The sequence below is a fragment of the Aulostomus chinensis genome, chromosome 5 (genome assembly GCF_037954235.1).
Source record: "Aulostomus chinensis isolate RoL2024-O1b breed Wild chromosome 5, RoL_Achi_v1.0, whole genome shotgun sequence".
Classification (NCBI taxonomy): domain Eukaryota; kingdom Metazoa; phylum Chordata; class Actinopteri; order Syngnathiformes; family Aulostomidae; genus Aulostomus; species Aulostomus chinensis.
Genome location: NC_141324.1, coordinates 11,801,642 through 11,827,417, shown reverse-complemented (window position 1 = coordinate 11,827,417; position 25,776 = coordinate 11,801,642). Strand labels below are relative to the sequence as shown.

The following is a 25,776-nucleotide window of genomic DNA, read 5'->3' as shown; positions in this document are numbered from 1 at the left end:
AGTTTCTGTAAAATCACATAAAAGAGTGAAAGTACTTGATTGGCAGATTGTAATTGAAGTCGTAGGTTTAATAATTGTGCTAAAACTAGTTTCATGAAGATTTATCATTGGTTCTAGAATGTTACTTCACTGGTTTTAGAGCTCTGGAACTGCCTCTGTAAAAGTTGCAGCAGTCTAATCATGAGAATCGACTTCTTCAAATGCAATCAATGTCACCTGAAGGGAATTTTAGAGCATGAGAGCTTCCAATCAATTTCCCCTCTGCTTGGTAAAGTTTTTTTTGTGTGTTGTGTGTGTGTGTGTGTGTGTGTGTGTGTGTGTGTGTGTGTGTGTGTGTGTGTGTTGCGCCACAGACATGGCCAACCGGCGTCTGTACTGGGTGGATTCAAAGCTGCACCTTGTGGCCAGTGTGGACCTCAATGGAGCTCATCGCAGAACACACATGGCGTCTGCAGAGAGGCTGGGACACCCTTACGCTCTGGCTGTGTTTGAGGTTTGTGTGTCACTCAACGTGTTGACTTGTCAGCCTGTGGGAGCATCTGGCACCATGCATCTGTGGAGATTCAAACACACAAACATTTTATAAATATATATATGTGTGTGTGTGTATATATGTGTATATATATATATATATATTTATATAAAAATATTTATATATTTATATAAAAATAAAGTATATTTAGAAGACATTTGGGTCATATTAGACACATTTCCACAAATAGGTGTCTAGTGTCAATAATTCTTTTTGATATAAGGGGTATGCCTCATTTGATGATAAAAACGTCTGCTTATTACCCCAGAGTGAGAGGCTTATTTTGTCTTTACCTCTTACACCTAGATGTGAGGAATATTACATGGAACAGTTCACAAAAGCCCGTTATGTTGCTCTCTTGTAGCCTGTTAGCTTGTTTTTGTTAGCACACAGTCCGTAGTCTTTTTTTTCATCACCTGATGACATAGTCGTGCAGGCGTATTAATTGCAGAATGTCCATAAATGTATGCACTTTGGGGCATGAAGAACAAACAGAAAAACTGCAACAGGTTAAAAGCCCTGTTATACGCAGTTGATGTAACACATTGCACACATCTATGTATTTCCGGCCATCATGAAAAATGTGTGGTTGCATGTAAAATAAAAGTGGCAACTGAGAAGTGATGTGATAAAAACAGATATCAGATGTTAAATGGCTATTAAGAGTTCCCTTTCTGCTCCAGAAATCAATGATGCAGTGTTTTTGTTAACATACAGTATATGTGAAGCTTTCCATTATCTTTCACATGCACTCATGTTTAATTCTAACTATCCTCTGCAAGATGACTTATTCTAACTGCCTCACTGTAATTTAATAAAGTCAGCAGGAATCAAGGATGATGTAAATTGTAGTATTGTCCATATAACTCTAGGATCGGATCTACTGGACGGACAGAGACAGGGCAGCGGTCTTCATGGCAAACAGGCTGACTGGTCAAGACATTCACACGCTGGCTGAAAACCTCAACGATCCCCATGACATTGTGGTCTTCCACCAGCTTCGACAGCCGCAAGGTGTGTGTGTGGGCAGTATGCGTGAGCGTTCTGCAGGATCATGTTTAACCCAGACGTATGAATAAATAATAGAGGCCTCAACAGCTTCAATCCAGAACTGAACCGAGTTGCATGAAGCACTAAATCATGATTCTGCTCCTTTCTCTGTTTCCTGTTGTGTCATGTTCCATATCTGCCTCAGCTCATTTCTTTATTATTCTTACCTTCCAATGGGGCAGCCTCTTTTCCATTTGCACTCTAATGTTTGACAGCATTTAACTTAACCTCTATTATCATCTCTCCAGTGTAATAGGTTCACTTCATTCCCAGTTTGTAGTTAACAAGACTTTGGAATGAACACATCAGATATGTATGTCACATGGTGAATGGAACTTAATTTGCTTCATCTGACTCCCTCTGTCTCCTAATGTGGAAGAGGTGACTTGTGATTCTCATGCCTCTTGTATCCTTCTCTTCTCAGGCCCAGACAGCTGTAATCTGGGCAGTGTGGCCAATGGGGGCTGTGAGTACTTGTGTCTGAAGGCTCCGCAGATTACTGAGCACTCTCCTAAATACACCTGCGCCTGCCCTGATGGACAGGACCTTGGTCCTGATATGAGGGGCTGTGTACCAGGTGAGGATGACTACAAGTGGTGTTTGACAACATTTGGTTGTCAATGGCACATAAAAAGATTTGCGGAGTAAAAAGCTACTTAGTATGACCTTTTTCTGACCAGAAGTGAAATTTTGTGTGTGTAGCTCTCAAAACTCTGCTGGTTTGAAAGGTAGTTAAAGCTTTTAACAGATACATAAATGTGGAAATGTAGTCATGAGAGAATTTCTGAAGAAATGGCAGTTGGAAAGCTGAGAGCTCGAATGCTTGAAAAGACTAGACTGTGGTACTGGCTTGAAAACGTGAATAATCTGAAAATGAAGGTCTGGTTGTCAGTTGACCCTAGACTGCAATGGTGATTTGATAGTGTAAAATATATTTAACAGCTGAACTGTATGTTTGAATAATATCTGAACAAATTTAAGAACAAGGCCAACATACTTGATGTGTAAAGATTTTGAAAATGGCAAAACAGTGTCTGTAGTTGTAAGAGTGGGAAAGTGTTTAAATAGCAGGAATGAGACTGAAAAGGGGCGGCACGGTGGTGCAGTGGTCAGCACTGTGGCCTCACAGCAAGAAGGTTCCGGGTTCGAGTCCCGGCTCGGGCACGGGATCTTTCTGTGTGAGTCTCCATGTTCTCCCTGTTCCTGTGTGGGTTCTCTCTGGTACTCCAGCTTCCTCCCACAGTCCAAAGACATCAAGAGGGGACGAGGCTGATTGATACTCTAAATTGACTGTAGGTGTGACTGTGAGTGTGAATGGTTGTCTGTCTCTGTATGTTGGCCCTGCGATGGACTGGCGACCCGTCCAGGGTGAACCCCGCCTCTTGCTCGAAGGCTGCTGGGATAGGCTCCAGCCCCACGCCCCCACTTTGCACTACTCATAATTTCCTGAAAATGTAAAAATATAATTAAAAAGAAAACTTGGTGTACCACCTGGGTAGTCTAGTTATAATAGAGTGGGGCAAAAAAGTATTTAGTCAGCCACCAATTGTGCAAGTTCTCCCACTTAAAAAGATTAGAGAGGCCTGTAATTTTCATCGTATACTTCAACTATGAGAGACAGAATGGGGGCAAAGAATCCAGGAAATCACATTTTAGGATTTTTAATGAATTAATTAGTAAAGTCCTCTTAAAAAATAAGTATTTGGTCACCTACAAACAAGCAAGATTTCTGGCTTTCAGGGACCTTTAATTTCTTCTCAATGCCCTTCTCAGCAAGGGCATTGAAGATGAAACGTGGCCGGGTCTTTCAGCATGGCAATGATCCCAAACACACCACCCGGGCAATGAAGGAGTGGCTTCGTAAGAAGCAGTTCAAGGTCCTGGAGTGGCCTAGCCAGTGTCCAGATCTCAACCCCATAGAAAATCTTTGGAAGGAGTTGAAAGTCTGTGTTGCCCAGCGACAGCCCCAAAACATCCCTGCTGTAGAGGAGATCTGCATGGAGGAACGGGCCAAAATACCAGCAACAGGGTGTGAAAACATTGTGAAGACTTCCAGAAAACATTTGACCTCTGTCATTTCCAACAAAGGGTATATCACAAAGTATTGAGGTGAACTTTTCTTATTGACCAAATACTCATTTTCCACCATAATTTGCAACTAAATTCTTTAAAAATCAGACGATGTGATTTTCAGGATTTTTTTTCTCATTTTATCTCTCATAGTTGTGGTGTACCTGTGATGAAAATTAAAGGCCTCTCATCTTTAACACATATAGACAGATATCCATTCACACTCACATATCTGAAGGCCCTGAAAACATCATTTTCTCAACAGCTTCTCATTCTTAATCAAAAATTATGTTTAATTAAGTCAAGGATCACTTCAGTTTTTTCAGTTACAGTGTACACAAGATGCATAATGCGGAACAAATTTGACATTGTAACACTTTACATGTGAACTGAGCAAGTTTCCTGCTCTTTCCTGCTAAGCTAAACCTTTCAACTTTAGAGGACTATATGTTGGGCATGTGGATCTGAAGTAAGCAAACAGCTTTAATGTGAAAAGGAAGTACTTTCCTTCAGAAGATTAGACGTTTTTCTAATAAGTCTTAAGTGTTAAATCGTTCCACTCTACTCTTCCTTGTAGCAGCACCGAGAATCACAGCAACATCTTCAACTCCTGGATTCACAGCTGGCACCAGAGTTGTTGAAGAATTCATGCAACCTTCAGAGGGAGTATCACCGGCAGATGCCACTATCCACATGACCACATTGTCCTCTTCTACCCTCAAGCTCCTCACGCCACTCAGCACGCTCAAATCAATGTCGTCACAGGAGTCAAAGGCCTTGGGATCTCACTCCACGGCCACTGTCGTGGTCGTCTCCACCACAGATCCAGGGGATAGCAGCATTTCACAACACTGTAAGTATTGGAAATAAGGCTTATAGAATCTGCCAATCACTGACTTTTTGTAGGCTTTGGTATGATTGGAAATGTTCCAATTGCCATACCACTCATTTTGAAAAAGAAAATTTTAACCCAGTTTATTTCAGGCAGTCAATGCCATTTAAATGGGTTAAATGAGGTGCAGCTAGGCTGCACGGTGGTGCAGTGGTCAGCACTGTCGCCTCACAGCAAGAAGGTTCCAGGTTTGAGTCTCGGCTCCGGCACGGGATCTTTCTGTGTGGAGTCTGCATGTTCTCCCTGTTCCTGCGTGGGTTCTCTCTGGTACTCCAGCTTCCTCCCACAGTCCAAAGACATCAAGAGAGGACGAGGCTGATTGATACTCTAAATTGACTGTAGGTGTGACTGTGAGTGTGAATGGTTGTCTGTCTCTATGTGTTGGCCCTGTGATGGACTGGTGACCTGTCCAGGGTGAACCCTGCCTCTCGCCTGAAAGCTGTTGGGATAGGCTCCAGCCCCCCCGCAGCCCTTAACAGGATAAAGGGAAGAAAATCAGTGGATGGATGAAGATGCAGCTAGCCCACCACATGCTTTTTTGCCTGACATGTTCGTTAGTGAAATAAAGCCCGGGCCATCTTTTACACTGTTACAGCCCAACACACGGTTACAAAAAAAATCACACATGGTTGCAATTATGCATCACAGCTCCTCTGAGCAGATAGCCATGTTACTGTTTTGTTGCCTTATTTTGCAACACTGACCACACTTTCAAAACATAAAGCAGAATCCAAGTTCTTATTGTCAATGGTATCTGGTACCTGTTTTTTTTTTTAAATTCTACCTGGAATCGAATTTTGATTGTCAGCCCTATTCTTGTGGTAAACATTTTTCAGTATGTTCCAATAACTTTGATTCTTTGTTTTCTTCCTCTCTTTTGCCGCAGCTGGAAGTGAGCATTTCCTACTGGGTGAGAACCTGACAGTGGCTGTTTTGGGAGTGGTCATCCCCATCGGTAAGTCACCTAAATTCTCTAAAGTCAGTGTTTGTCTGTCGCAGTCAAAGCTTGCAGGGCTTCATGGAGCTACTGTCTACCTGCTGCCTCTGGCCAGTGTAGTCCGTTCATGCTGATCCTGCTGTAGTAGCATGAGAGAAGCCCTGGCCGCAAATCTGCCTCTTGGAAGTTCTTGGGGAGTCATTTTGAGTGAATCTGACAATACTGCCATGCTGCATTTTTGACCTCACACTGTCTTGTTTTGTCGGGTTCCACTACAGCCAGAGAAGCACTTTAGTAACTAGTTACTAAAATAAAACCAAAATAAGACTCAAACTAATAACTGCCTTTTTTCTGGTTATGTACAGTAATTGCACTGACTGGCTCACATTGTGAATGTGACTCATGATGTCATGTGATGTGACCACATTTGTGGTGAAAGATAAGAAATGTTCAACAAATAATACTGAAAACAACATCCTGTTAATTTATGTCATATGCAGTAGTACGACTGATGGTGATGTCAAAGGATACCTCACCGTTTCATGAATTTATTGTCATTTAGTTTTTGTCTAGCTACTGTAATTTTAATTTAAAGCATTATTAAATTGTTTATTGGTCATAGAGGGTAATGACTTGTGATATTTTAAATTTTCTCCCCAAGGACAGTTTAAATAAATGTATTATATTGCCAGGGTCCTCATAGTGCCACACACACAACCTTGCTACCACTGCCCACTTTCCCCCCTCTGTCCCCCGCATGCCTGCTCTGCTCCTCTCCGTGCCTGTCATTTCATGCCATGAACTCGTTCTGCCTCGTTAACGCTCCCCCCTTCCTTTCCGTGTCCCTACCACTGTGTGTTAAACGCATGCAGTTCCTATCATTGCCACAGTGGTGTTCGGCCTGGTCTGTGCTGGAGTTTACCTGGTATGGCGTAACTGGAGGCGCAATTCCACCAAGAGTATGAACTTTGACAACCCCGTCTACCGTAAGACCACCAGTGAAGGCGAGGAGGATGAAATCCACATTGGTCGGACTGATGGTATGGGACACCATGCGCACCACCATCCATACCCTCAGGGTGTCGGTATGGGGGTTGTGGGAGCAGGAGGCAGCACATGCCCGCAGTTTATCGCCCTGCCACTCGGGGGTAGTATAGCTGACCCAGGGACTCACTGGTACACAGAGCAACCTATGCTCTCCACTGCAAAGTGACCCAAAGGGCTGGTTGTGGGAAAGATGGCTGCTAAGGCACATATACACACAGCAAAGTCAGCAGTGACTTGGACAGAACACAGGACAAACATCAAGTGTTCCATGCAGCCATCCACCACCATGTTCTATGCCAATACACTCATGAAAAAAATCAGCATTGAGAAGATTCTTAAAATAATACTTTCATACCATTTCTGTGCCGGAGCTGGATCTATTTTTATGTGCTGAAAATTAACGAGTTACCTTTTTCGTCAATTACTGAGTGAAGAAGTGTGTGCCATTAGTTTTTGTTTTGTGACGAAAGCTGGTAAAGTGTTTTTGTGTTAATTTGGACTTGTGTCATTACTGCAAGGGAGACCTGTTTGGGAACAGCACCTATGGTGATGGGACAAATGGTATTCATATGGGAATCAATCACTGGGTCAAAACTTATTTACTGGTGACATTTATTGGTCTAATCTTAATAATCAAATTCATGTCCAAGACAGTTTATCACACACGCTTCGTTGCTTATGCTCTGGTTCAGAGGACAGCCTGCAAGGGTGAGTCTGTTCTTTCAGATTTGTTGACAGTTGATATGAGATGTTATTCTGTAACTTTACCTTCAGCCCCCCAGAATAAATGGAGCTGTACAGCCATGTTTTCTTTTGTTTTCTATATGCAGAAAGGCTTTTTGCTTAGAGGGACCCAGCACTAGCTGCTTTTCTTTAATGGGACTTTTTAAGATGGTTTGACAAAAGCAATATACTGCATTAATTCAGTGGGGCTACGCTGGTACACAAAATCCCAGAGTGCCAACAGTGTGACCTGATTTACATCTAAATCCACATGAGATGCAATGATGTCAATTGTTTGCTGAAGATGGAGAGAATGTGTACTTTCCCTCCTAAAATTAAAACAACCCAGATAATTGCTCACCACCTGTCAATACAACCATTCATTGTTCCAGGCAACACACACACGTGCATTCAATGCTGGCACTTCTCCTCCAGAGATTGATGTCACTGAGCAGACAGATGGCGTACTGAACCTCCTAGAAGGTGGCTGCATGATAATAAAGATTCATCACATGATGCCATCACAGATGTTGGACCAACACGTCCACCCAGAAAACATGTGTTGATTACCTCTCCTGCTGGTTTGGTCCCATCATTTATAAATCTAAGGAATATGCAAACTTATTGGGAAATCACTTATTTTTCATCATTTTTAGAGCCAGACAATAAATACATGTCATTCTTTCCTCTCTGTGTGTATCACAGATCTCCAGACCACCACCGGATTGCTGACTGCTAGTTAGCTTTACTGCAATGAATGCTTGCGGTGGGGAACAAGAGCAAACCAAATACACTTTTCTCCAAAAAGCTCTATGCCTGCATTTATAGTACTAGGATCTCCCAATTTTTTAGCATTCTTCACAGCAAATGTTAAGCACAAGCTTGTGTGGTGTCAACAATAATGGACAACAAGTGTGTTTCCCAAATAGTTGGTGGATTCCTTTCCATGTTTTAGTGTGATTGTGTGAGTGTGTCCACTTTCTGCATGAGAGATTTAATGTTTATTCCACAGCCATATTTGAACTGTTTTGTATGCTCTTTGTTGCACAACCCTCTTTGAATGCCTTCTGTATTGTGTATTCATGAAAGGAAAGTGTTTAGCGTGTGTGTGCGTGTGCGTGTGCGTGTGCGTGTGTGTGTGGTGGGTGGACATGGAGAAGAGTCGAGTGTGCTTTGATTTGTAAATATGTTTTCATAAAATTTTTGATAATGTACTATATAATTATGTAAAAGAAAACATGTACATAAGATTTTAGATAAAGTGTTGACAGGTATATTAATTTATTTGTACAAAGAGAAAACTGCATTCCCTGACTGTAAGATGTCCAACCTTTCACCAAAGTGGTTAGTGTTGTTTCTTGCTGTGCATCATTTAGCAACAATTTCATGTGCAACCTTAATTTATTTCTTTGCCCAAACACGGTGACCCCCCCTGAGCAATGCTTCTCAGCCTCAGTGGCAGTGAAACCACTGATTTCTCATTCTTTTCTTTGTGCCTTCTGTGTTTACTTTTTCATTTCCCTCTTGTATTTCTCATGAAAATGGACAGGATCCACAAACTACTGGTAAAGACAAACTATATTAAGACCAAGCTGTTTTTTGAGTTTCTGTAATGATTACTTTTGAATATCTCTATATATTGGTACATAAAATTCAACTGAAAATTTCACCTGTGTGCTTTGTCAATGTCTCTCTCACTCTCACTCTCTCTGTCTCTCGCTCTCACATACACACAAACACAATGCAAACGCTGCATCACAACTTTTTGACGGACAAGTCCTGTGTATGTGATGAATACTGAACATGAGGTTAGCATAGCTGTGCTTTTATAATATATATTTAACCTCAGTGACTCAGTTCACAGCGAAGTTAAAAAGCCATCCAAATGCTTGTAGGTGGAATGTTTACATGCAACACATAGTTATGTATATTGAATAACAAATTTAAGCTCTTATAGGTGACAAAGTAGAGGCCTATAGTATCTTAGATTTGCTATTATTAGTCATATACATGAGCTGAGTGTGATGCATTAATGCATCCCAACCGTAAAAGATGCAGTCCTGAATGAACTGCATCAGTTGCGATCACCCACTATGTGATTTATCATTTTACTGAAGAATAAATTCACTCCATTCAATCCCAGCCTCCTTATTAAACTCCATCTCATTTGGGTTCTACATATTTGAAGTCAAGTGTCCTTCACTCTGTGATGACAGTCCAGTATGTAATTCTTTTTCTTCAGAAATATATTTAAAGAGACCATATCTGTCCCCAAATCAATATCATTCTACCATGGTTCATCCTTCAAAGCTAATCATGTTTAATTTCAGCAATCCAGACACTCAACTTGTGTTGAACAAACACAGCAAACAGGGCTTACATGCTAGCAATGTATCTGCAACACTTCACTGATATCGCCAGACTCCATTTTTTTTGGTTTCATGGCACAAGTTTGAATCTCATGTCCTCAGTGCAAAGCTACAGCTCTGCACCTCATTGGCTCCAAGGGGATTAGGAGAACAGAGGCCAATCCAAACATATCTGCTGTCATGCCCAGCTGACTCACTCCAGGTGCTGAAAAGCCTCATTGCTTTCTTTCTGCCAATGGAATTAATAATCAGCAGATGTCAAATTTATAATTGTATTTCGTATTTGAAAATGATTACATCAAATCTCTTTGATAGGCTCGTAATTAGAAAATTCCAGATTTATGTGTATTGTTTTTTTTTTAATTATTATTATCATGTTTGATGTGAATGATGACAGAGAATGGATGAGTTACACTGTCTACCGATCAGAGTTGTCCCTGCAGCAACAAAGCTTATAATAAACTTTCAATTCAACTGGAATGCTGCCGGGCCAGTATATTGAAATATGCTCTGCTTGAAGTATGCTCTCATGGAACCATATTCCATTTTCTATTATCAACAGAGTTTTTTAGATGGCATTGTAATAACTTCCTTCCTTTGTAATGAATGCAGTATCAGCACAGTCTGCTTTGGGTATGGATCTCAATAGTGATTTATTTGAAAATTGCACACTGATGAGAAGAAGAATGGAAACGTGTACATTTTTAAAAAACAAAACAACTTTTTGACTTTTTGAGAAATGGTTAATGAAATGTTACATGTTAAATAATACACACTTTAGTTATAACACAGATTTTTTGACCTTATGCAATGAACCACAATATATTTACTGGATCACTGACTGACGAGGTTACTTATTAAATATCAAAAATAATGCTGATGTGCAGAATTCAGTTACAACGTCATCAAAGCTCAATCCAAACCACACACCATCAATGTGGATTCGGCAGAGAGTGCGAGCGCGTCAGCGGGCCATAGTGCACATTGATTCCCAGCATTAGTGAGCTTGAGCTTTAGCATGGGCCTGCAGCAGGGTGGCTGTATCAGTGTGGGAGTTTTGCATGGCAATAGAGAGAGCAGTTCGACCATGCTGAAAGAGAAGAGGAAAATACAAGAAATTAGGACCTCAGGTTATTAAATTCCAAATTCTTGGACAACACAGGCCAGATACGTTATGGTGACACATGAGTTAAAGTCAACAGATGCACTTTGCATTGAAGCATTATTTTACCAAAGAAGTGTATTTTGTTTTCAACTTTCACAAATTGTTGTCTTAAACATTACTTTTGAGTGACTCAAAAATATAGAAAGACCCAGTGATGTATGTTTAGTTTTAAGTTATTGGAAACTGGCAGCTACAACAGACAGAAGTTTGTTTGTGGATTAATGAGTAGATGGATGGATAAAGAAGACACGGAATACACTAAGTGATATGCTTGAAAGTTTGTAAATTAAAGTTTACAGTTCTGGACTCACGAAGAAAAAGCAGGAGGGGAAAATGTCTGTGTGAACATGGGATGCAAATTTGCAAGTACTTGAAAAGTGCAAATACAATTTTTGTGAGAACCCCCAACTTATTTTTCTTTTGGAAATATTTGCCCATCAAAATGGAATTACTTTACAATAATTATCAACATGGACAGGACGGTTTCCAGAATATGAAATAATTCAAGTTGCAGCATGTTGCTTCTGTGGTCAGAGGGTTGGAGGACAAACATTTTAAAAGCACTGTGAAACACCTATGTAATGTCTCAATTTATAACAGATCTAAAAGGGCCCATTTTGAACCCACTTCAATTTTTTTTGCATCCACCCAACATGAATAAACAAATGGCACACAATCTGAAAATGGAGCATTTATTTGTTCATTGTAAAAGGCCACTTATGGCATATCTGACTGTCTTGCAGTGTGACCTTGTCAGTCAGGGTGAGGTCGCAATGGCCTCTCTCCAACAGCAGCCTGGCAATGTGCAGGTAGCCCCTCTCTGATGCAAACATCAGGGCCGTGGTTCCCTGACCATCCTGGATGTTAGCGTCTGCTCCACAACTCAGCAGCAGGCGAACCATCACAACTCGCCCGTGTCTCACTGCAAGGTGCAAAGCTGTCTGGCCAGTCTGTGTTAAAAAGGCCGGATATGAGAACAATGAAGATTTAGAGACTTCTAGCTGACACTCCATTGTTTTTCTGGATTTGTTTTTGAAAAACTGAAAATTGCAGAACAGGCGTAAGACAAGGGAGAAGTCTCAGGGAAGAATGCAAGGGTCAATATTTGTTCCCAGTCCGGCCATGTTTGTAAAGGCAATTATAATGACTGCAAAGAACCTGCATATCTTACTGCTTATGAAGCATCTCCACACTTACAGCACAATAACCCACCACCCTTCTATTTATTTGTGTTACTGTACACGTGAACAGTGTTTCCAATGGTCAAATTACCTTGCTTGAGTGAACATTAATGTCGCCTTGCTCCATGACCCTGCGGACTACCTCCATGCCCCCAGGGCCATCTGGTGCTGTCAATGAGGCCAGCATCACTGGTGTGTATCCTGCATTGTTCTGGAGGTTAACATCAGTCACACCTGCATTGCAGAGAATAAGATAGAACAAGACTAATAATGTCACATTGACTCTGGCTGAACAAAAAGTTTCGAGCAACTAACTGAGCAATCACCTGTGTCCAGTAGCAGACTCACGATACTGTAGTTGCAGTGGGACACACTGTAATGCAGGACTGTGTTTCCATTGTCGTCAGCCAGGTTGATGAGGAAGGCCAATAGTGCTGGTGTGGTCTTTTTCACCTCTGTCAGGTATGTAGCTACACTGCTGACCACTGATGCCTCCTCTGCTGCTGCACTGAACCAGTGCTCAAACAGCGTGACAAGTGCCTTCTTCTGCAAAATAAAGAGGAACAAATGGACGATGCCATTTTATGCGTTGTACCTGAATACACATGATAACAAGTAGCTTCTGTGTATTTCTTTCTATGTTTATTTACAGCTTTGTACCATGTCATTGTTTGGATTTTCCATGTTGTCCATGTGATCGTTGAGGAAAAGACAGGCAGTCATAAATTCTGCATTCACTGCCACCCTTGAAGAAAGTGCACTAATGCGTAAGAGGAAAGAAGAATTGTAGTAATTTGGTCATTGAAAAAAAACAAGTTCCCCTTCCAAACAAACACCAATATTTCTTTCATTCTGGTCCTCTTACCTGCCCCTGGATGTTGTTCCTGAGCCAAAGTTACCTTCAGTCTGTTCTCTGGGGGACTGTTGTTTTATCTGAGCCATTTTCTCAGGAGTGTCACCTTTGACAGATGTCATGCCTCCACCTGTACCCCCTGATCCTGTTCCTTGTGCGATCATCTGTCCGTCTGTTTGCCTCCTTTCCTCCATCCCTCTCTTCTTTTGATCTGTTTCCACCCGGGCAGCTGCCATCTCCCCGGGGCTGATGCTGCTCTCCTTCTGCTCTGAATCGCCATGAAGACTCTGCTTCTCATGCTGCCTGAGCATATTTCCACTAGCAGTGGTTTTGTGTCAAATCAAAGAATCATTAGATACCAGTAAATTTAAGTGATTACATAAACAAATGTTGGCAAATAAGCCAACATTTATTTCTCTCACAACACGCCAATAAAAATGACGTACTTTTCAAGTTATTAAGTAGTAAACAAAGTTTTGGATGGTTTATTCATTTACAATGTCCAGTAGAGTCCTTTTAAAGCCTTGTAGCTTAGTGTTCCCTCATTTCCAAGAGTAGAGGCCTGATTTTGATCTCAATCTGTATTGTGTAATTATAATCATCTATGAAAACAATGAAAGTCAGGGATGTTTTTTTACCAACCTGTCATTAACACCACCAGACAATAGATTCTTTGATGCCCAGGTACATCCACTGATGAATTCACAGGCTAAAACAAATACAGACACAGAAGACATTTCAGTGTGATGTTCCATATCACACAGAACATTTTCAGAAACACTGATTGTTTAAACTGATATAGAGGAGCTTCATCCACACATAAACTAAACAAGAAAAACATCAGATTATTTGTATTTGGTAAATTATGGTTTGAATTACATAACAAGACTCATGGTTTAGCCAAACTTTTAAACAGTGACAACTTTTCAGCACCGGTAGTGCTTTTGTAGTTATTAAGGTACAGCATGGTGCTATTCCAAAACATCATACAATTTCCATATGATTTCGTAGCCTCTCCAGATCAAATTGTACCATACTCAATTTTTTTAGGATGTTTCATGTATTTATGATTTTTTTTTTTTTTTTTTTTTTTACCTCTGGCTTTTTGTTAGCAAAACTGTTAGCAGACTCTGCAAATTAAACCAATGACTAACATGCATAATTGGGCACAAATGTGCCAGGCAGAATAGAACTGTTAAGTGATCAGTTAATGATCAACGTCTCAATTTAAGACATGCAAATAAGTATTTTTGTAGACCAACACAGGCTTCCATGCATTCTCTAAAATAATAGTCAATGGGATTTTACAACTGGAATTTGGGTTATTGCTGTGAAGTAACATTTATGAAACTCTAACGTTTTGGTTAGAAATAAAATATTTAGAAGGGTTTTTGAACTGTTGATGCAATTGTTAGTGGTGTGACACTAACATCAGGCTATGAGCTTTTAACAATGCCAAAGGGATGCATGACTTCAATGTTACCACAAGTTTTGTGCTTTCTGCTTTTTTTTTTAGCATGATAACTTTTAATGGCTGTTAAAATTTCTAGTGTCATTTACCCAATTGTTTGAAACCACCATTTTTATGACACATAAAAGGCATTGAACCTACTGACTTTGAGAAAAGGGTGCAGAACATTCATAAGGCTAACTTATTTCTGGGTTTTAGGACTCATTACTCTATATAATATGAATATCTCTGCTTCACAACAAAAGCATAAACACATATATTCAGTTGTGATCGTATTTTGAAAAGAAGCCAAGTAAAATGGTTTCATAAACCTAGTACATTTCCTCTTGAATGGGAAATAATTAGAGCCTAGTAAAACAGACCTTCCCTATTATGTTACTTCTATTATACTACTACTACAACAATTACTATTGTTGGTGTGGTGGTTAGTTAACAGAATACCTGGATGTTGAATATTCTCTCCAATATTATATCCGGACTGAGTGTGGTGGGAGGTAAGGATGTTAACAAGTCCCATCATTTCTTTTTGGAGGGAGGTTATTTTGGGGGTTGGGTGCTGTAGAGTTTTACCCTCCTGTGCTGAATCACCATCAGCACACAAACATTCCCACTGCTGATCCAGGAGCATCTTGATCTTGTTCACGTGGTGGATGACCATTGTTGTGTTGAAACCCTCTGCTGAACATTCCACTGGTGGGCTTCTTTCAGTGGAGTCAGTGACACAAACCTGACATTTTTCTGCATTGGTGGTTGCCACTCTTGGAGTGACAAATACATCTGGACTTCTTGATCTAACCATCATCTCATCTCCATCTTGGTCTACCACCACCCTCTCTGCACAGACCCACATGCCAGGATTCCTCTTAAGGTTCTCAATCTTCTCATCTTTCCTACTGCTCTCCTTCTGCTGTTCCCTCAGCAGCCCAAAGACCCTCTGGAGTTCACAATCAGTGTTGTGAAGCTTCTGCTCTAGCACAGCAACTTTGGCCTGTAGCGATGTCACTGTCAGCAGTTCGTCCAGATCTGTGCTTGTCCTCCACTCATGAGTGGGACTAGAATCATTTTGACTAAAGCCATGATTTTCAGGACACATGACATGACTTTCATGTCGAGGCCTTTTAATGTCCACAGCACTGCGTTTGGAGGTGCAAAGGCATGTGGTCCCATTCATGGAGGGGGGTTGGACATGGCGATTCAGCCCAAGACGGAGCCTTTCTCTTTCCTCCTTGAGAATGCAAATCTGAGCCTGAAGCCCAGGAATGACTTGCACCTCCATCTCCAGCTCCCCTACACGTTCCAGTGCCTCTGTCAGATGCCTCAACAGCCCAGAGTAATCCTGCGAGTGAGAGCTGTCTGGGGAGTGGAAGATGTCTTCACAGGATGTGATTCTGCCTCTGAGATGATCCCTTGAACTTCTGAGGCTTCTGGGTTCGACTGTGGACTCAGATCCTTGTCTCAGCAATACTGTAAGTGGCAGACTGGAGGCCCGGAGGAGGTGAGGTCGGATGTGTTCCCCCAAGGGTTGCTCATCAAACTCTCTAATTCTAGCCTCCATTTCTGCCAGAGATTTCAGGTTTCTCTGAGAAATTGGTGACCTGTGGTCATTTGCCCAGGAAGTGTTGCCATGATGATGCCCATCTAACAGTTGGCATCGGGGGCCCAGAGTTCCTGTTGATCCCCAAGGGCTGTGCTGGTAGCCACATCCAGAGAGGTTTAGGTGCCTTGGAAGAGTGCTGGCCCGTGCGCCCTTGCTTCGACGCTGGATGGGAATTCTCTTAATGGTGTTACCTTTCTCAATGTCATCAACATATTTCAGGAAGTCCAGGTCAAGTCGAAATCCATATGGGGTTTCAACTGAGTAAAGGGGCTTCCCTTTAATTCCACTCTCTGTTGCTTTGTAAGGTGATATGTTTCCTGTAATCATTAAAACTTAATTTTATTACAGTGGCCCTGAAGCTCAAAGCATGACATTTCACAACACACAACGAAATTTCACAAAACAAAATAACGTTTCACAAAACACAACGGGATTTCAAAAAACACAACGGGATTTCAAAAAACATAACATTTCACAAAACACAACAACAGTTCATAAAATACAAAAACTTTTCACAAAACTACAGAAATTACAGAAAGGTCAGGAGAATAATTTGTTTGTCACTGGACGGAGACCCTGGCAACAATTGTATGATGTTTCCTTTTTCTGCCGTGTAGTTAAGCTCAACCTTTGACACAAATGTCAAACTGTTTGTGATGACCCCCCGGAAAATTAGGAGATATCCTGTGGATGTGTTCATGGTGGGTTGGTGCTAGATTTGATCAATCAGGTGCTGCTGCATTTCACTGATTTGCTTTCAGGAATCTGACTCTAGGGTGGCACAGTGGTGCAGTGGTCAGCACTGTTGCCTCACAGCAAGAAGGTTCCAGGTTTGAGTCCCGGCTCGAGCACGGGAGCTTTCTGTGTGGAGTTTGCTCTCCTTGTGAGTTTGTTCTCCCCGTGCCTGCGTGGGTTCTCTCCAGGTACTCCGGCTTCCTCCCACAGCCCAAAGACATGCAAATGGGGACTAGGCTGATTGATACTCTAAATTGACCGTAGGTGTGACTGTGAGTGTGAATGGTTGTCTGTCTCTATGTGTTGGCCCTGCGATGGACTGGCGTGTCCAGGGTGAACCCTCCTCTCGCCCGTAGCTGCTGGGATAGGCTTCAGCCCCCCCGCGACCCTTAACAGGAATAAGCGGAAGAAGATGGATGGATGGATGGATCGGACACTAAGGTCATCAGGTCAAAAGGTGTCATTGAAAGATGACTGAATATGTGTATGTGCTGAACAGCCCCCTCTGATGTCATTTGTTGAAGAGTACTATACTCTTCTTCTCAGTACTAACTCTTTCAAATGTCTCTTTAGACCCATTTGAAAGAGTTAGTACTGAGAAGAAGAGTTAGTACTATACTCTTCATCTCAGTACTAACTCTTTCAAATGGGTCTCAAGAGACATTTTAATTGCATGTTAAGTTGACAGCGTATCAAGAACTGCATCACATGTTACTCCTAGAATATTCCCTTAGAATTTTACTCTCCTCTTCCATTCTTTCAAAAGAAAGTCTGAAATTCAAGCTAAAACATGGCTGAGAGTAACTATGCAGAAGAAACAAGAGATGAAGTCCAATTGTTAATGTGAAATGTGGTTGTGGTCAGTGACATGTCATTGTGTTTTGGGAAACGTGTTATGTGAAATTTTGTAGTGATTTTTCAAATTCTGTTGTGCTTTGACCTTGAGGGGCTACCATTTTTTTTAAATACATACAAGTTAATATTGTACAGTACAATCCATTCACGTTTAGGTCATGCTTACCATTTTGTGTCTCCATCATTTTGCTGTTGGTGACAGAGACTACTGTCCAAGCAATATGTTGTCACATTATCTATTTGTATCTGAAAAAAAATAAGAAAAAGTTAGCAACATTCAAAAAAATGATGGAGCCTTTTTACAAGTGGAATGTAATGTGGGTGTCTCATAAAATAATGAACATATTCACAATATCTGTTAGGAAAACATGTAATTCTGCTTTGTTAGTCACTTGAAGCTTAACTATTGTATTTTTGGTGTCAGACTCAATCCTATTATGTGGAAAATTATTCTGATCAATAGTGCTACTTTACTTCATTCACTCCTTCTCCCACTTTCATTCATTCTGCTTCTAGTAGCACAAAAGCAGAAAACACAAACATCCAATTACTTTTAAGTGGTCTCTCGCTATTATTTGCTCTCTTTCTCACAATCACACTACTTTATTTTTTCCATGTGTCAGGACACCATGATTCAACAGTGGTATGCCTGATGTTGACTTGATTACAGCCCTGCCATCCAGGACGAGAGCTGAAAAAACTGTTCTGCACTGCAGCTATGGCTGGCAGAAAAATTATACTTATGCAGACATAAATACAGACAGCCATTGTTCTGACTCACTACTTTCCTCCCTCTTGCTCCATGTTTCCCATGTTATTTCACTCACTTCTTTGCTATACTTTCTGTGCCTGCAACTTTCTCTTTCGTCTCTCAGATTTCATTCAAATCATCTTTTTTTAAAGTTCATGGTGACTCTGCTCTTTTAATGTGACTCTTCCAGACAATAACCTAAGGCCCCTCTTTCCCAGCCCCCCCCCCCCCCCCCCCAGTCCACCAGCCTATGTGGCAGCTTGCTGTCCTCTCAAGGCACCACAGTCCCCAAGCCACGGCCCAAAACAATGTCAGCTATGCAGTAAACATACAACCACCACAAAATTGCCTTGCTGGGAAACTTCACCTCTGTCAGTCACACAGTCTCTGATGAACAGTAACAAGTTAGCATCTAAGTTGAAAATGACACGTAGCTAGTTGCATGTTTGCCCAAGATGTGAATACTATATGTACATGTATACCTGAGTATGTGTTAAGTAAAGAGTTTCAGTATGCCTACATTCACACCACATTTGATACTATATATTGGCCATTGTGGTTTCCAGATTGGGGGCAGCACAGTGGTGCAGTGGTTAGCACTGTCGCCTCACAGCAAGAAGATTCCGGATTCGAGCCCCGGCTGGAGCACGGGATCTTTCTGTGTGGAGTCTCCATGTTCTCCCTCTGCTTGAGTTCTCTCCGGGTACTCCGGCTTCCTCCCTGGTTGTTTTGGACTTCTGGATAAAGCAATGTTAGTCTTTTTTTTCCCTTTCTTTCAGTTAAACTAAACTAAATGGTTGCTAAGTTTACGCGAAACATCCAAAAGTGGTACCAGTCACATCGACTTCATCAAGGGATCAACATTAACAAGATCAAACCTTGAAAAGCTAGCATCCAAAAAGATTTGTATTTGTTTCTTGCTTCTCTTTGATAAACAAGTGACACTCAAACTGTAGCCTGACCTCTGTTTCTCACACTTAAATATAGCAGTACATTTCTGCCTGACCAGAGTTACCACAGAGGATATAATATAGCTGAGTTGGGTAAGACACTTCTAAGAAGTCACACACATTTCTGAGGCACAGGTTTAATTGTCATTGCTTGGAGCTGCAGACTCACTTCACAGAAAACCCCAAAAATGAAACTCAAAATATTCATACTCCCCCAAACAGGCCCCAGTTAAACAGTACTGCACAGCCCAAAAGTGCTGCTGCCTCTGGACACACTGAACTCAATCCAAAGTTAAGAATCACAGCAAGCCTCTTTTCTTGTCGGTTTTTCAAAAACATGTCTTTGTATAGCTACAGCTCTTATCATGTTTCAGTTTATGGGAATATTCACCTTTTTAAATTGTCTTCTTCCCCTCTCCTCAACTTGCTGTTGCCACAACAGCTGGCCTACTCCTCTGGGTAAATATGTCCTTTCTCACAATGACCTTTTACACACTGCATAAACCTCATAATCACATGTATCCAGCATTCTTTACCAGAGCCACAAAATATGAACTCATGACAGAGCAATGGGGACCACCTCTTTTAAGGCAATAATCTAATGTTTGCAAATTTTGCATTTCATTTACTTGGAAAGCGGTAGGCCTATAGAGATTTATGGTCCATTAAGGGTTAATCATAATTATTATTGTGTAACACTAACTTTTGTTAAAGTATCACCATGAGTCAGGTTGAATTTGGAACTGACATTTCTAGAGTAAATAGTTGGAAGACCCCTTAAACTGCATACACACAGGAAGATACCAGTTGCAATGTGGTGACCGGAGTCCACGGTAGGAGAAAGAAATTCAGCATCAAGTTTCAAGTAATAATTTAAAATAATATTACTTTTCAGGGACTAGACTGGTTTCTCTCAAACATTTCCAGGCCAAGGACCAGTTAACTATTTCTTTTTTAACTTACCAACCACCTAACTCCCAGTGTCCCCTAAATATTATCGTTTTGGTAAATACAAATTTTTACAAATGATACCACCAGTGCCTGGATTGTCCAATGGGCAATGAGCAAATCACTTTGTGCACGGCTTGAGAAGGAGCTGCAAACAACGTGGCAGGCCTCTGGCTCAGAAATTTACATGGAGTCATGTACACACTGTGGTGGAATTTTGTTATTATCACGAACAAAGTTTACATTTTGCTATGTAACCCAAGAGGTCACATGACTCCCTTTCAGTTGCAGAGGCACAAGTTAAGATGTCTGCCCCATGGTCTTCAGGAAGGTACTCTAGATGAGCTTTACTTCATGTAGCACCATCATTAGATCAAAACATTATTTTTCTTATGACCAAAGGAATTGGGACTTAAACATACTGGTTAAGATATCTTCAAAAAGGGCCCTGCTTTAAGCATGTCAAGCACAAGTGCCACTGCTAGTGTCAAGCTTGCGCAAGTGACATTTTCACCCTAAGCAAACGTGCACAAGGACATCATTTTCTTCTGATAAAAAGCGCTCACCTCTCCCAAGTTGGAATGTGTGTATTGCTGAAGTAGTAATACTCAAAGTGCTAGTGCAACCTGGGCATAAAGGGAATGACATGAGGCACTTTGATTGGTTTGACTGATGTACCACCCGAAACACTCCTATGAATAATGAGGAGTCTAATGGCTCTATGCGGTATGAGCTCTGATTATGTTCCCTAAATACCAAAATGAGGATGAACACACACCAGATGCATGCACATAGCACCATCTGCCAATTTCCTGACACTATGGATTGTTTAAATAGAGCCCTAGAGGTGCATTATCTCTACAGCACCTCGACGTAATGCAGTTAAACTCTCTCTGCTTTGATGACTTACTGCTGTGAAGACATGGCTAAAAAAAACCAAAACAATAGTGCTACCTCATGAAACTAGACAATGTTTTATCTGGTTCAGTAATATTAACACAACTTGATAAATTTCACAGTGGTCTCTGGGAGTTGCATTTGGATGACTGCTGCATCTAACTTAGATTTCCCTGTAATTCAATTGCAATAAACATATCAATATGATGCAGACATGACAATCTCATGGTGATTTCAGGTCTGCCCACAGGACAACAAGCAAACAACTTTCAAAATACTCGTCTTCTAAACACAAGTTGTTCCTGGCTAACTCAAAATAGAACCATTATCATTTTCACAAGGGATTTATGCTTTCATTAGTTCTTCAAATTGTATCAACATACAAGATGAAAAAGGGTTGTGGTTTCATTAGTTTCCTTTTATTAATTTGATAGATTCAAGGCTGTAATTTAGTAAATGTTCTCAATGATTTTGAGCAGGTAGATAGAGCCTTTGTCTGTTGATATCACAAAATAGGTGATCATGAGTTAGGAACAACTGGTGACCCCTGGTCTATAACCCCAGTGTTTTTGTTTTTATGGGTACATGTGAAGTGAACTGGCACAGAAAATTCACATTTGACCCACGTTGACCCTGCCACTCACCCACCTGTCCTCTGAGTTGAAATGCTAAACTTTTAAAAGTTGAGACAATAAATCCTGAACTGGACGACTTGATGAAAAACAGTGTAGCAATGCTCTCTGCCTCCCTGCCGTCTTTGGATTTCTCAAACAGTCTCATTTCTTTGTGATTGTCCATCTGTCTTTTCGGTAGGCGTGCTGTTCCCAGAAGAAATTTTCCCCTCCTTTTTTTGGCTGTACAGGCAGTGGTATTTCCAGCGCATAATTCTGAACTTTGTTCAAAGTAGATTCAGAAACCAAAGCCAACTTTTTCTTTCCTTTCAAATGCACATTTTTCACCCACATCAAAACTTTCTTCTTTTGCCTGGACTTTTTCCCTATTTTTTGGTTTACATCTTTTTTTCTTGGGATTTTGGAGTGCTGGAGGTGTCCTGGTCCTGTTCCAACATGGAGAACTCACGAGACTTTGAGATGTACTGTGGCATTGAAACTTTTTTTTTTTAAATTTCATTAGTATAGAGCCAATTCAAAACAAAACTTATGTCATGACACTTTACAAGTTGAGTAGGTCTAGCACCACACTCTTTCAATTAATGTGCATCCAACAGTTATCCATGAGCAAGTGTTTCTTGCAACAGTGGTAGTGAAAACCAGCAGGAATGTCAGGCAGACCCAGGCTCAATGGAATGGCCATCTGCTTTGACCGCTTGACGGGAAAGTGAGCAGGAAAATGGGGGCCGATAGATAAACAAGACCGCTAAGGGAAGGGGACAGATACAGATATAGAAGAAGAAAACCATGGCATGTTAACACTAAAAGTCAAAATAAAAAGTGTGCGTGTGTGTGTGTTCGTGTGTACTTGTTTTTTTGTTACTAATTGGAGACCTTTTATGATTTAAACATAAACCTTACCAAGACCCCTAGTCATCATAGGAACCAAAGACCAGTCCTGTTGTGGAACAATATACTTTATGTGTTCCTGGTTAAAGTTAAAGTTAAGGTGTGAAATGAGGTCATGTTAAGGCGAGGCTTAGGCATCAATTGGTTGAGGTTAGGATTCAGATTAGGACTTGGGTAAACCTGTCCATATGAATGGAAGTCAGTGAAATCTCGAAATAAGGGTAGCTGTGCCAACCTCTGTGTATGTGTGTGTGTGTATGTGTGTGTGTGTTTACCTGAATGTTTATCAAGTGTGTCCCTATGTCTTATCAAGTGCAAATATATTTGATAATTCAATCTTGAGAAACCATGCAAAAGCTTGATTAGAATTCAGTGCAGCCTCACAACAGAAGTCTGCACCACACAAGTTGTTCAATCACTTTGAAGTCAAAAGCTTTCCTGGCCTGATCAGCCATTCCCATGATCAAAATACATCAAAGTTTAACATTCAGCATCACTGATTTGAATAGCAATCCAATCCAACAGTGCTCCATTCGTGATGAGAAGGATAAAAAAGAGCTTACCTCATAACATATGCTCAGCAACGTACTTTCCCTTGCTTTGCTGGTGCGAAGGCGGGATGGTCAGACAGTCTGCTTGCAGTACGGCTCAGCCTGTCTGTTTCTGAAGGATGTAGGGAGGAGCTGTCAGGAAGAATGGCATGGCTCAGCTGTTTGATAAATGCCAATGTGCAGCCTCTGTCATAACAGAAGCTGGGGTTGCTTGTGTGTAAAAAGAGAGTGTACATAGTGGGCGGAGGGACTTATGAACATGCCTTCTTGGCAGAGAGACTGACAAATGAGAGGCTAGATATGAAGAGACACACCCACATCCACGGGCAGCAACCTATAGCAATCAAGACCTGGAAAAGACAGCTGCTTATGACAAGCATCTAATGTTCAGTACAGTACCTCAGTAGCTTTCATGTGCAGTATTGCAGACCTCCCTCACACAGAATTTGTAACTTTATCCAGTGTTATGGGGTTTATGTACACTATAATCAAGTAAAAGAGGGGAGAGCAGAGAGCTTACTGCCATCCATGGAGGGCTCATTCTCTTGGCGCATACCTCTCATCCTTCATGGATCCTCTTACGGCCTGTAACCCCTATCTTCCTCTGGAAAAGCATAGTAGTCCCCACTCTTCTCTGGTTAACTGTAAATTAATTTTTTGATAAAAAAAAAATAAAAGCAGGTTTTATCCGTTTAAGAGAGCTTTCTGCCCTGTTTCCAGACTAATTTATGCCCTGCCAGAGGTATAGCTCCCAATTCTTTTCGTCTCCTTTTTTTGACACATCATACAGAAGCTGAGAAAGGCTGTAAGTACTTTCAAAAAGCCAATATAATTTTTCAGTATCTCAAGATTATATGTTGCTCATTATCTTGACATAATGAAAATTATTTTCTTCAAAATAGTGGGTTCTTCTATCCCATTAACAAAAGTTATCATCACAAGATTAAAGATAATGAACTTGTTAGCTTATAAGAACGGCATTAAAAATGAATGAGAATTGCAGCCTTTATTGGCTCTCATAGCATCGCTGTGGTAAAATATCTTTGTGTTGCACCAAAAAAGTAAGTTCAAATCTCAGCAGTCTTAAGCATAGACACTGAACTTTTCTGTACCTTACAGTTAATTTTTTTGTCTTGCACCTTATAAATACACTTGGTCCAATTCTTTGTTCTTACAGACCAGGAAAGTATGCCATTTTTTGGCATGTCTAGACCACAGGAACTACCATTTCAGTTCTCAAGGACTCGTAGTGACACACCATATTTTGCAAATACATCAAACAGCAAATAATAGCAAAAAAAAAGTCCAAGAAAGAAAATAAATTCAGAATCTCACTCATTCTTGACTAATTCCTTGCAGGACCTCAGTCAAAATTTCCAGCAGTGGAGGTCTGGTTCACAACCACATCCATAGGTTTTATGATACAGTGAATAACAACAACAATCAATTTGATCCTGCATAGAAGCAAAATAAACAGGGCAATGTTCATGATGATTGCAGGACATGGTGGAGCAGCAGAGTCACTTAAGGAACTACAACCCCATATGGTGCCCCACAATGGATGGAAAAGGAATTAGCAAGAATTAGCATGGAATACTGCTTTTCCATTACACAAGCAGACAACTGACTCCAAGAGGGATTGTGGTTTTGACTGGAGGGAGAGAGAGAGAGGAGGAGAGAGAAACTCCGTATTAAACCAAATGACTGCTGACTGACTGACCACATAGTGGAGAGAACTTGGCCAGGAGGCAGGATACACAGAGGCAGTTTCAAAGTAAGATTTAAAGTTGCATCATATGAAAGAGTAAAAATGGGTTAAAATTGTTTCTTTTCATTTCCCTAAACATTAGTTGGAAAAAATGAGTTGTTAATCATAAATTTACACAAATAATCGTTTGGAGGGAAATATAAAAGGTTTGCTGCGGCTGCAGGCAATTCAATTTCCTTAGATTTCAGTGTTGGAACACGTGGAAGCTGCGTCCTTCTGGAGAGTTTAGTGAGAAGTAATTCAAACACCAGCGGACAGGTGGGTCTTTTTAGCTAAACTTGGGTGATATTTTTGGAGGTCTGAAGTGTTTGCTGGAGTTTTATGAGGAAGAACATATTTTTCAATCATTTAGTGCGGCCCATCTACCGGGAGGCTCATAGCAGCAGACATCCTCCTGCTATTTAATGTCTGTTATGTAATTGGGCCTGCGGGGACAACTGATTCTGGCAAGCACTAGTTACCGACATCAATCAGACATGTCATTCAATTCTTACGGTTTGCATCGAGTTTAGTAGTTTTAGTTTACTAGTTTAAATGAAGTTTGCCATTCTTTAAATATTATAGTATTATAGTATATTATAGATATTGGCAGAAACCTATGCAATACCTCACCCAAAAAGTTTATTTTACCTTTCAAGTACTCACATAGAGCTACCGAAATAGGGGTCGCGCAGTCATCTCTCCCATTTTTGTTTTTGTCCCCTATATGCAACCAACATTCTCTGCAGCTAGACCAGGTGAGCTAGATCACTGTAGCTGTCCTGTTCAGGTTTCCTTAAAGTGGGCCTCTGCCAGAGAGCAAAGCCCCCAGCTCAAGTCAAGGTTGGTAGCCTGTGTGTTCAGTGTGCACAATGTCAGCCTCATGCAACCCTGTTCTTAAATGGGTAGTTAAGGGTAGTTAATATTGAGCAGAT

The 25,776-nt window shown here is 40.9% G+C and overlaps 2 protein-coding genes across 6 annotated transcripts in view; one reads left to right on the top strand and one right to left on the bottom strand.

Moving 5' to 3' along the window:
* The window catches only part of LOC147261198 (low-density lipoprotein receptor-related protein 8-like), a 132,844-nt gene extending 123,936 nt beyond the window's left edge, over nucleotides 1–8,908 (top strand). For 2 of the 4 annotated variants that reach the window (XM_086203128.1, XM_086203125.1), the window contains 6 exons: nucleotides 354–493; nucleotides 1,405–1,546; nucleotides 2,007–2,159; nucleotides 4,230–4,505; nucleotides 5,431–5,499; nucleotides 6,354–8,908. In XM_086203128.1, coding sequence (XP_086059254.1) covers nucleotides 354–493; nucleotides 1,405–1,546; nucleotides 2,007–2,159; nucleotides 4,230–4,505; nucleotides 5,431–5,499; nucleotides 6,354–6,694 — 1,121 coding nt within the window. In that variant the 3' untranslated portion in view covers nucleotides 6,695–8,908. The remainder of the gene's footprint in view (nucleotides 1–353; nucleotides 494–1,404; nucleotides 1,547–2,006; nucleotides 2,160–4,229; nucleotides 4,506–5,430; nucleotides 5,500–6,353) is intronic. The other 2 variants (XM_086203126.1, XM_086203127.1) reach the window with 2 other exon arrangements.
* A 1,350-nt stretch (nucleotides 8,909–10,258) lies between these two features.
* Nucleotides 10,259–23,301, bottom strand: LOC147261197 (KN motif and ankyrin repeat domain-containing protein 4-like). 2 transcript variants are annotated; one of them, XM_086203129.1, is made up of 10 exons: nucleotides 23,107–23,301; nucleotides 17,644–17,723; nucleotides 14,732–16,204; nucleotides 13,462–13,528; nucleotides 12,832–13,137; nucleotides 12,627–12,726; nucleotides 12,293–12,512; nucleotides 12,058–12,200; nucleotides 11,535–11,735; nucleotides 10,259–10,710 (listed from the first exon to the last, which is right to left on the bottom strand). In XM_086203129.1, exons 2-10 carry the CDS (start codon nucleotides 17,660–17,662, stop codon nucleotides 10,618–10,620), a joined length of 2,622 nt encoding a protein of 873 aa, XP_086059255.1. In that variant the 5' UTR covers nucleotides 17,663–17,723; nucleotides 23,107–23,301; the 3' UTR covers nucleotides 10,259–10,617. The 2 variants fall into 2 exon arrangements, with proteins under 2 accessions (XP_086059255.1, XP_086059256.1); XM_086203130.1 differs by lacking the exon at nucleotides 11,535–11,735.
* Nucleotides 23,302–25,776: the final 2,475 nt, after the last annotated feature.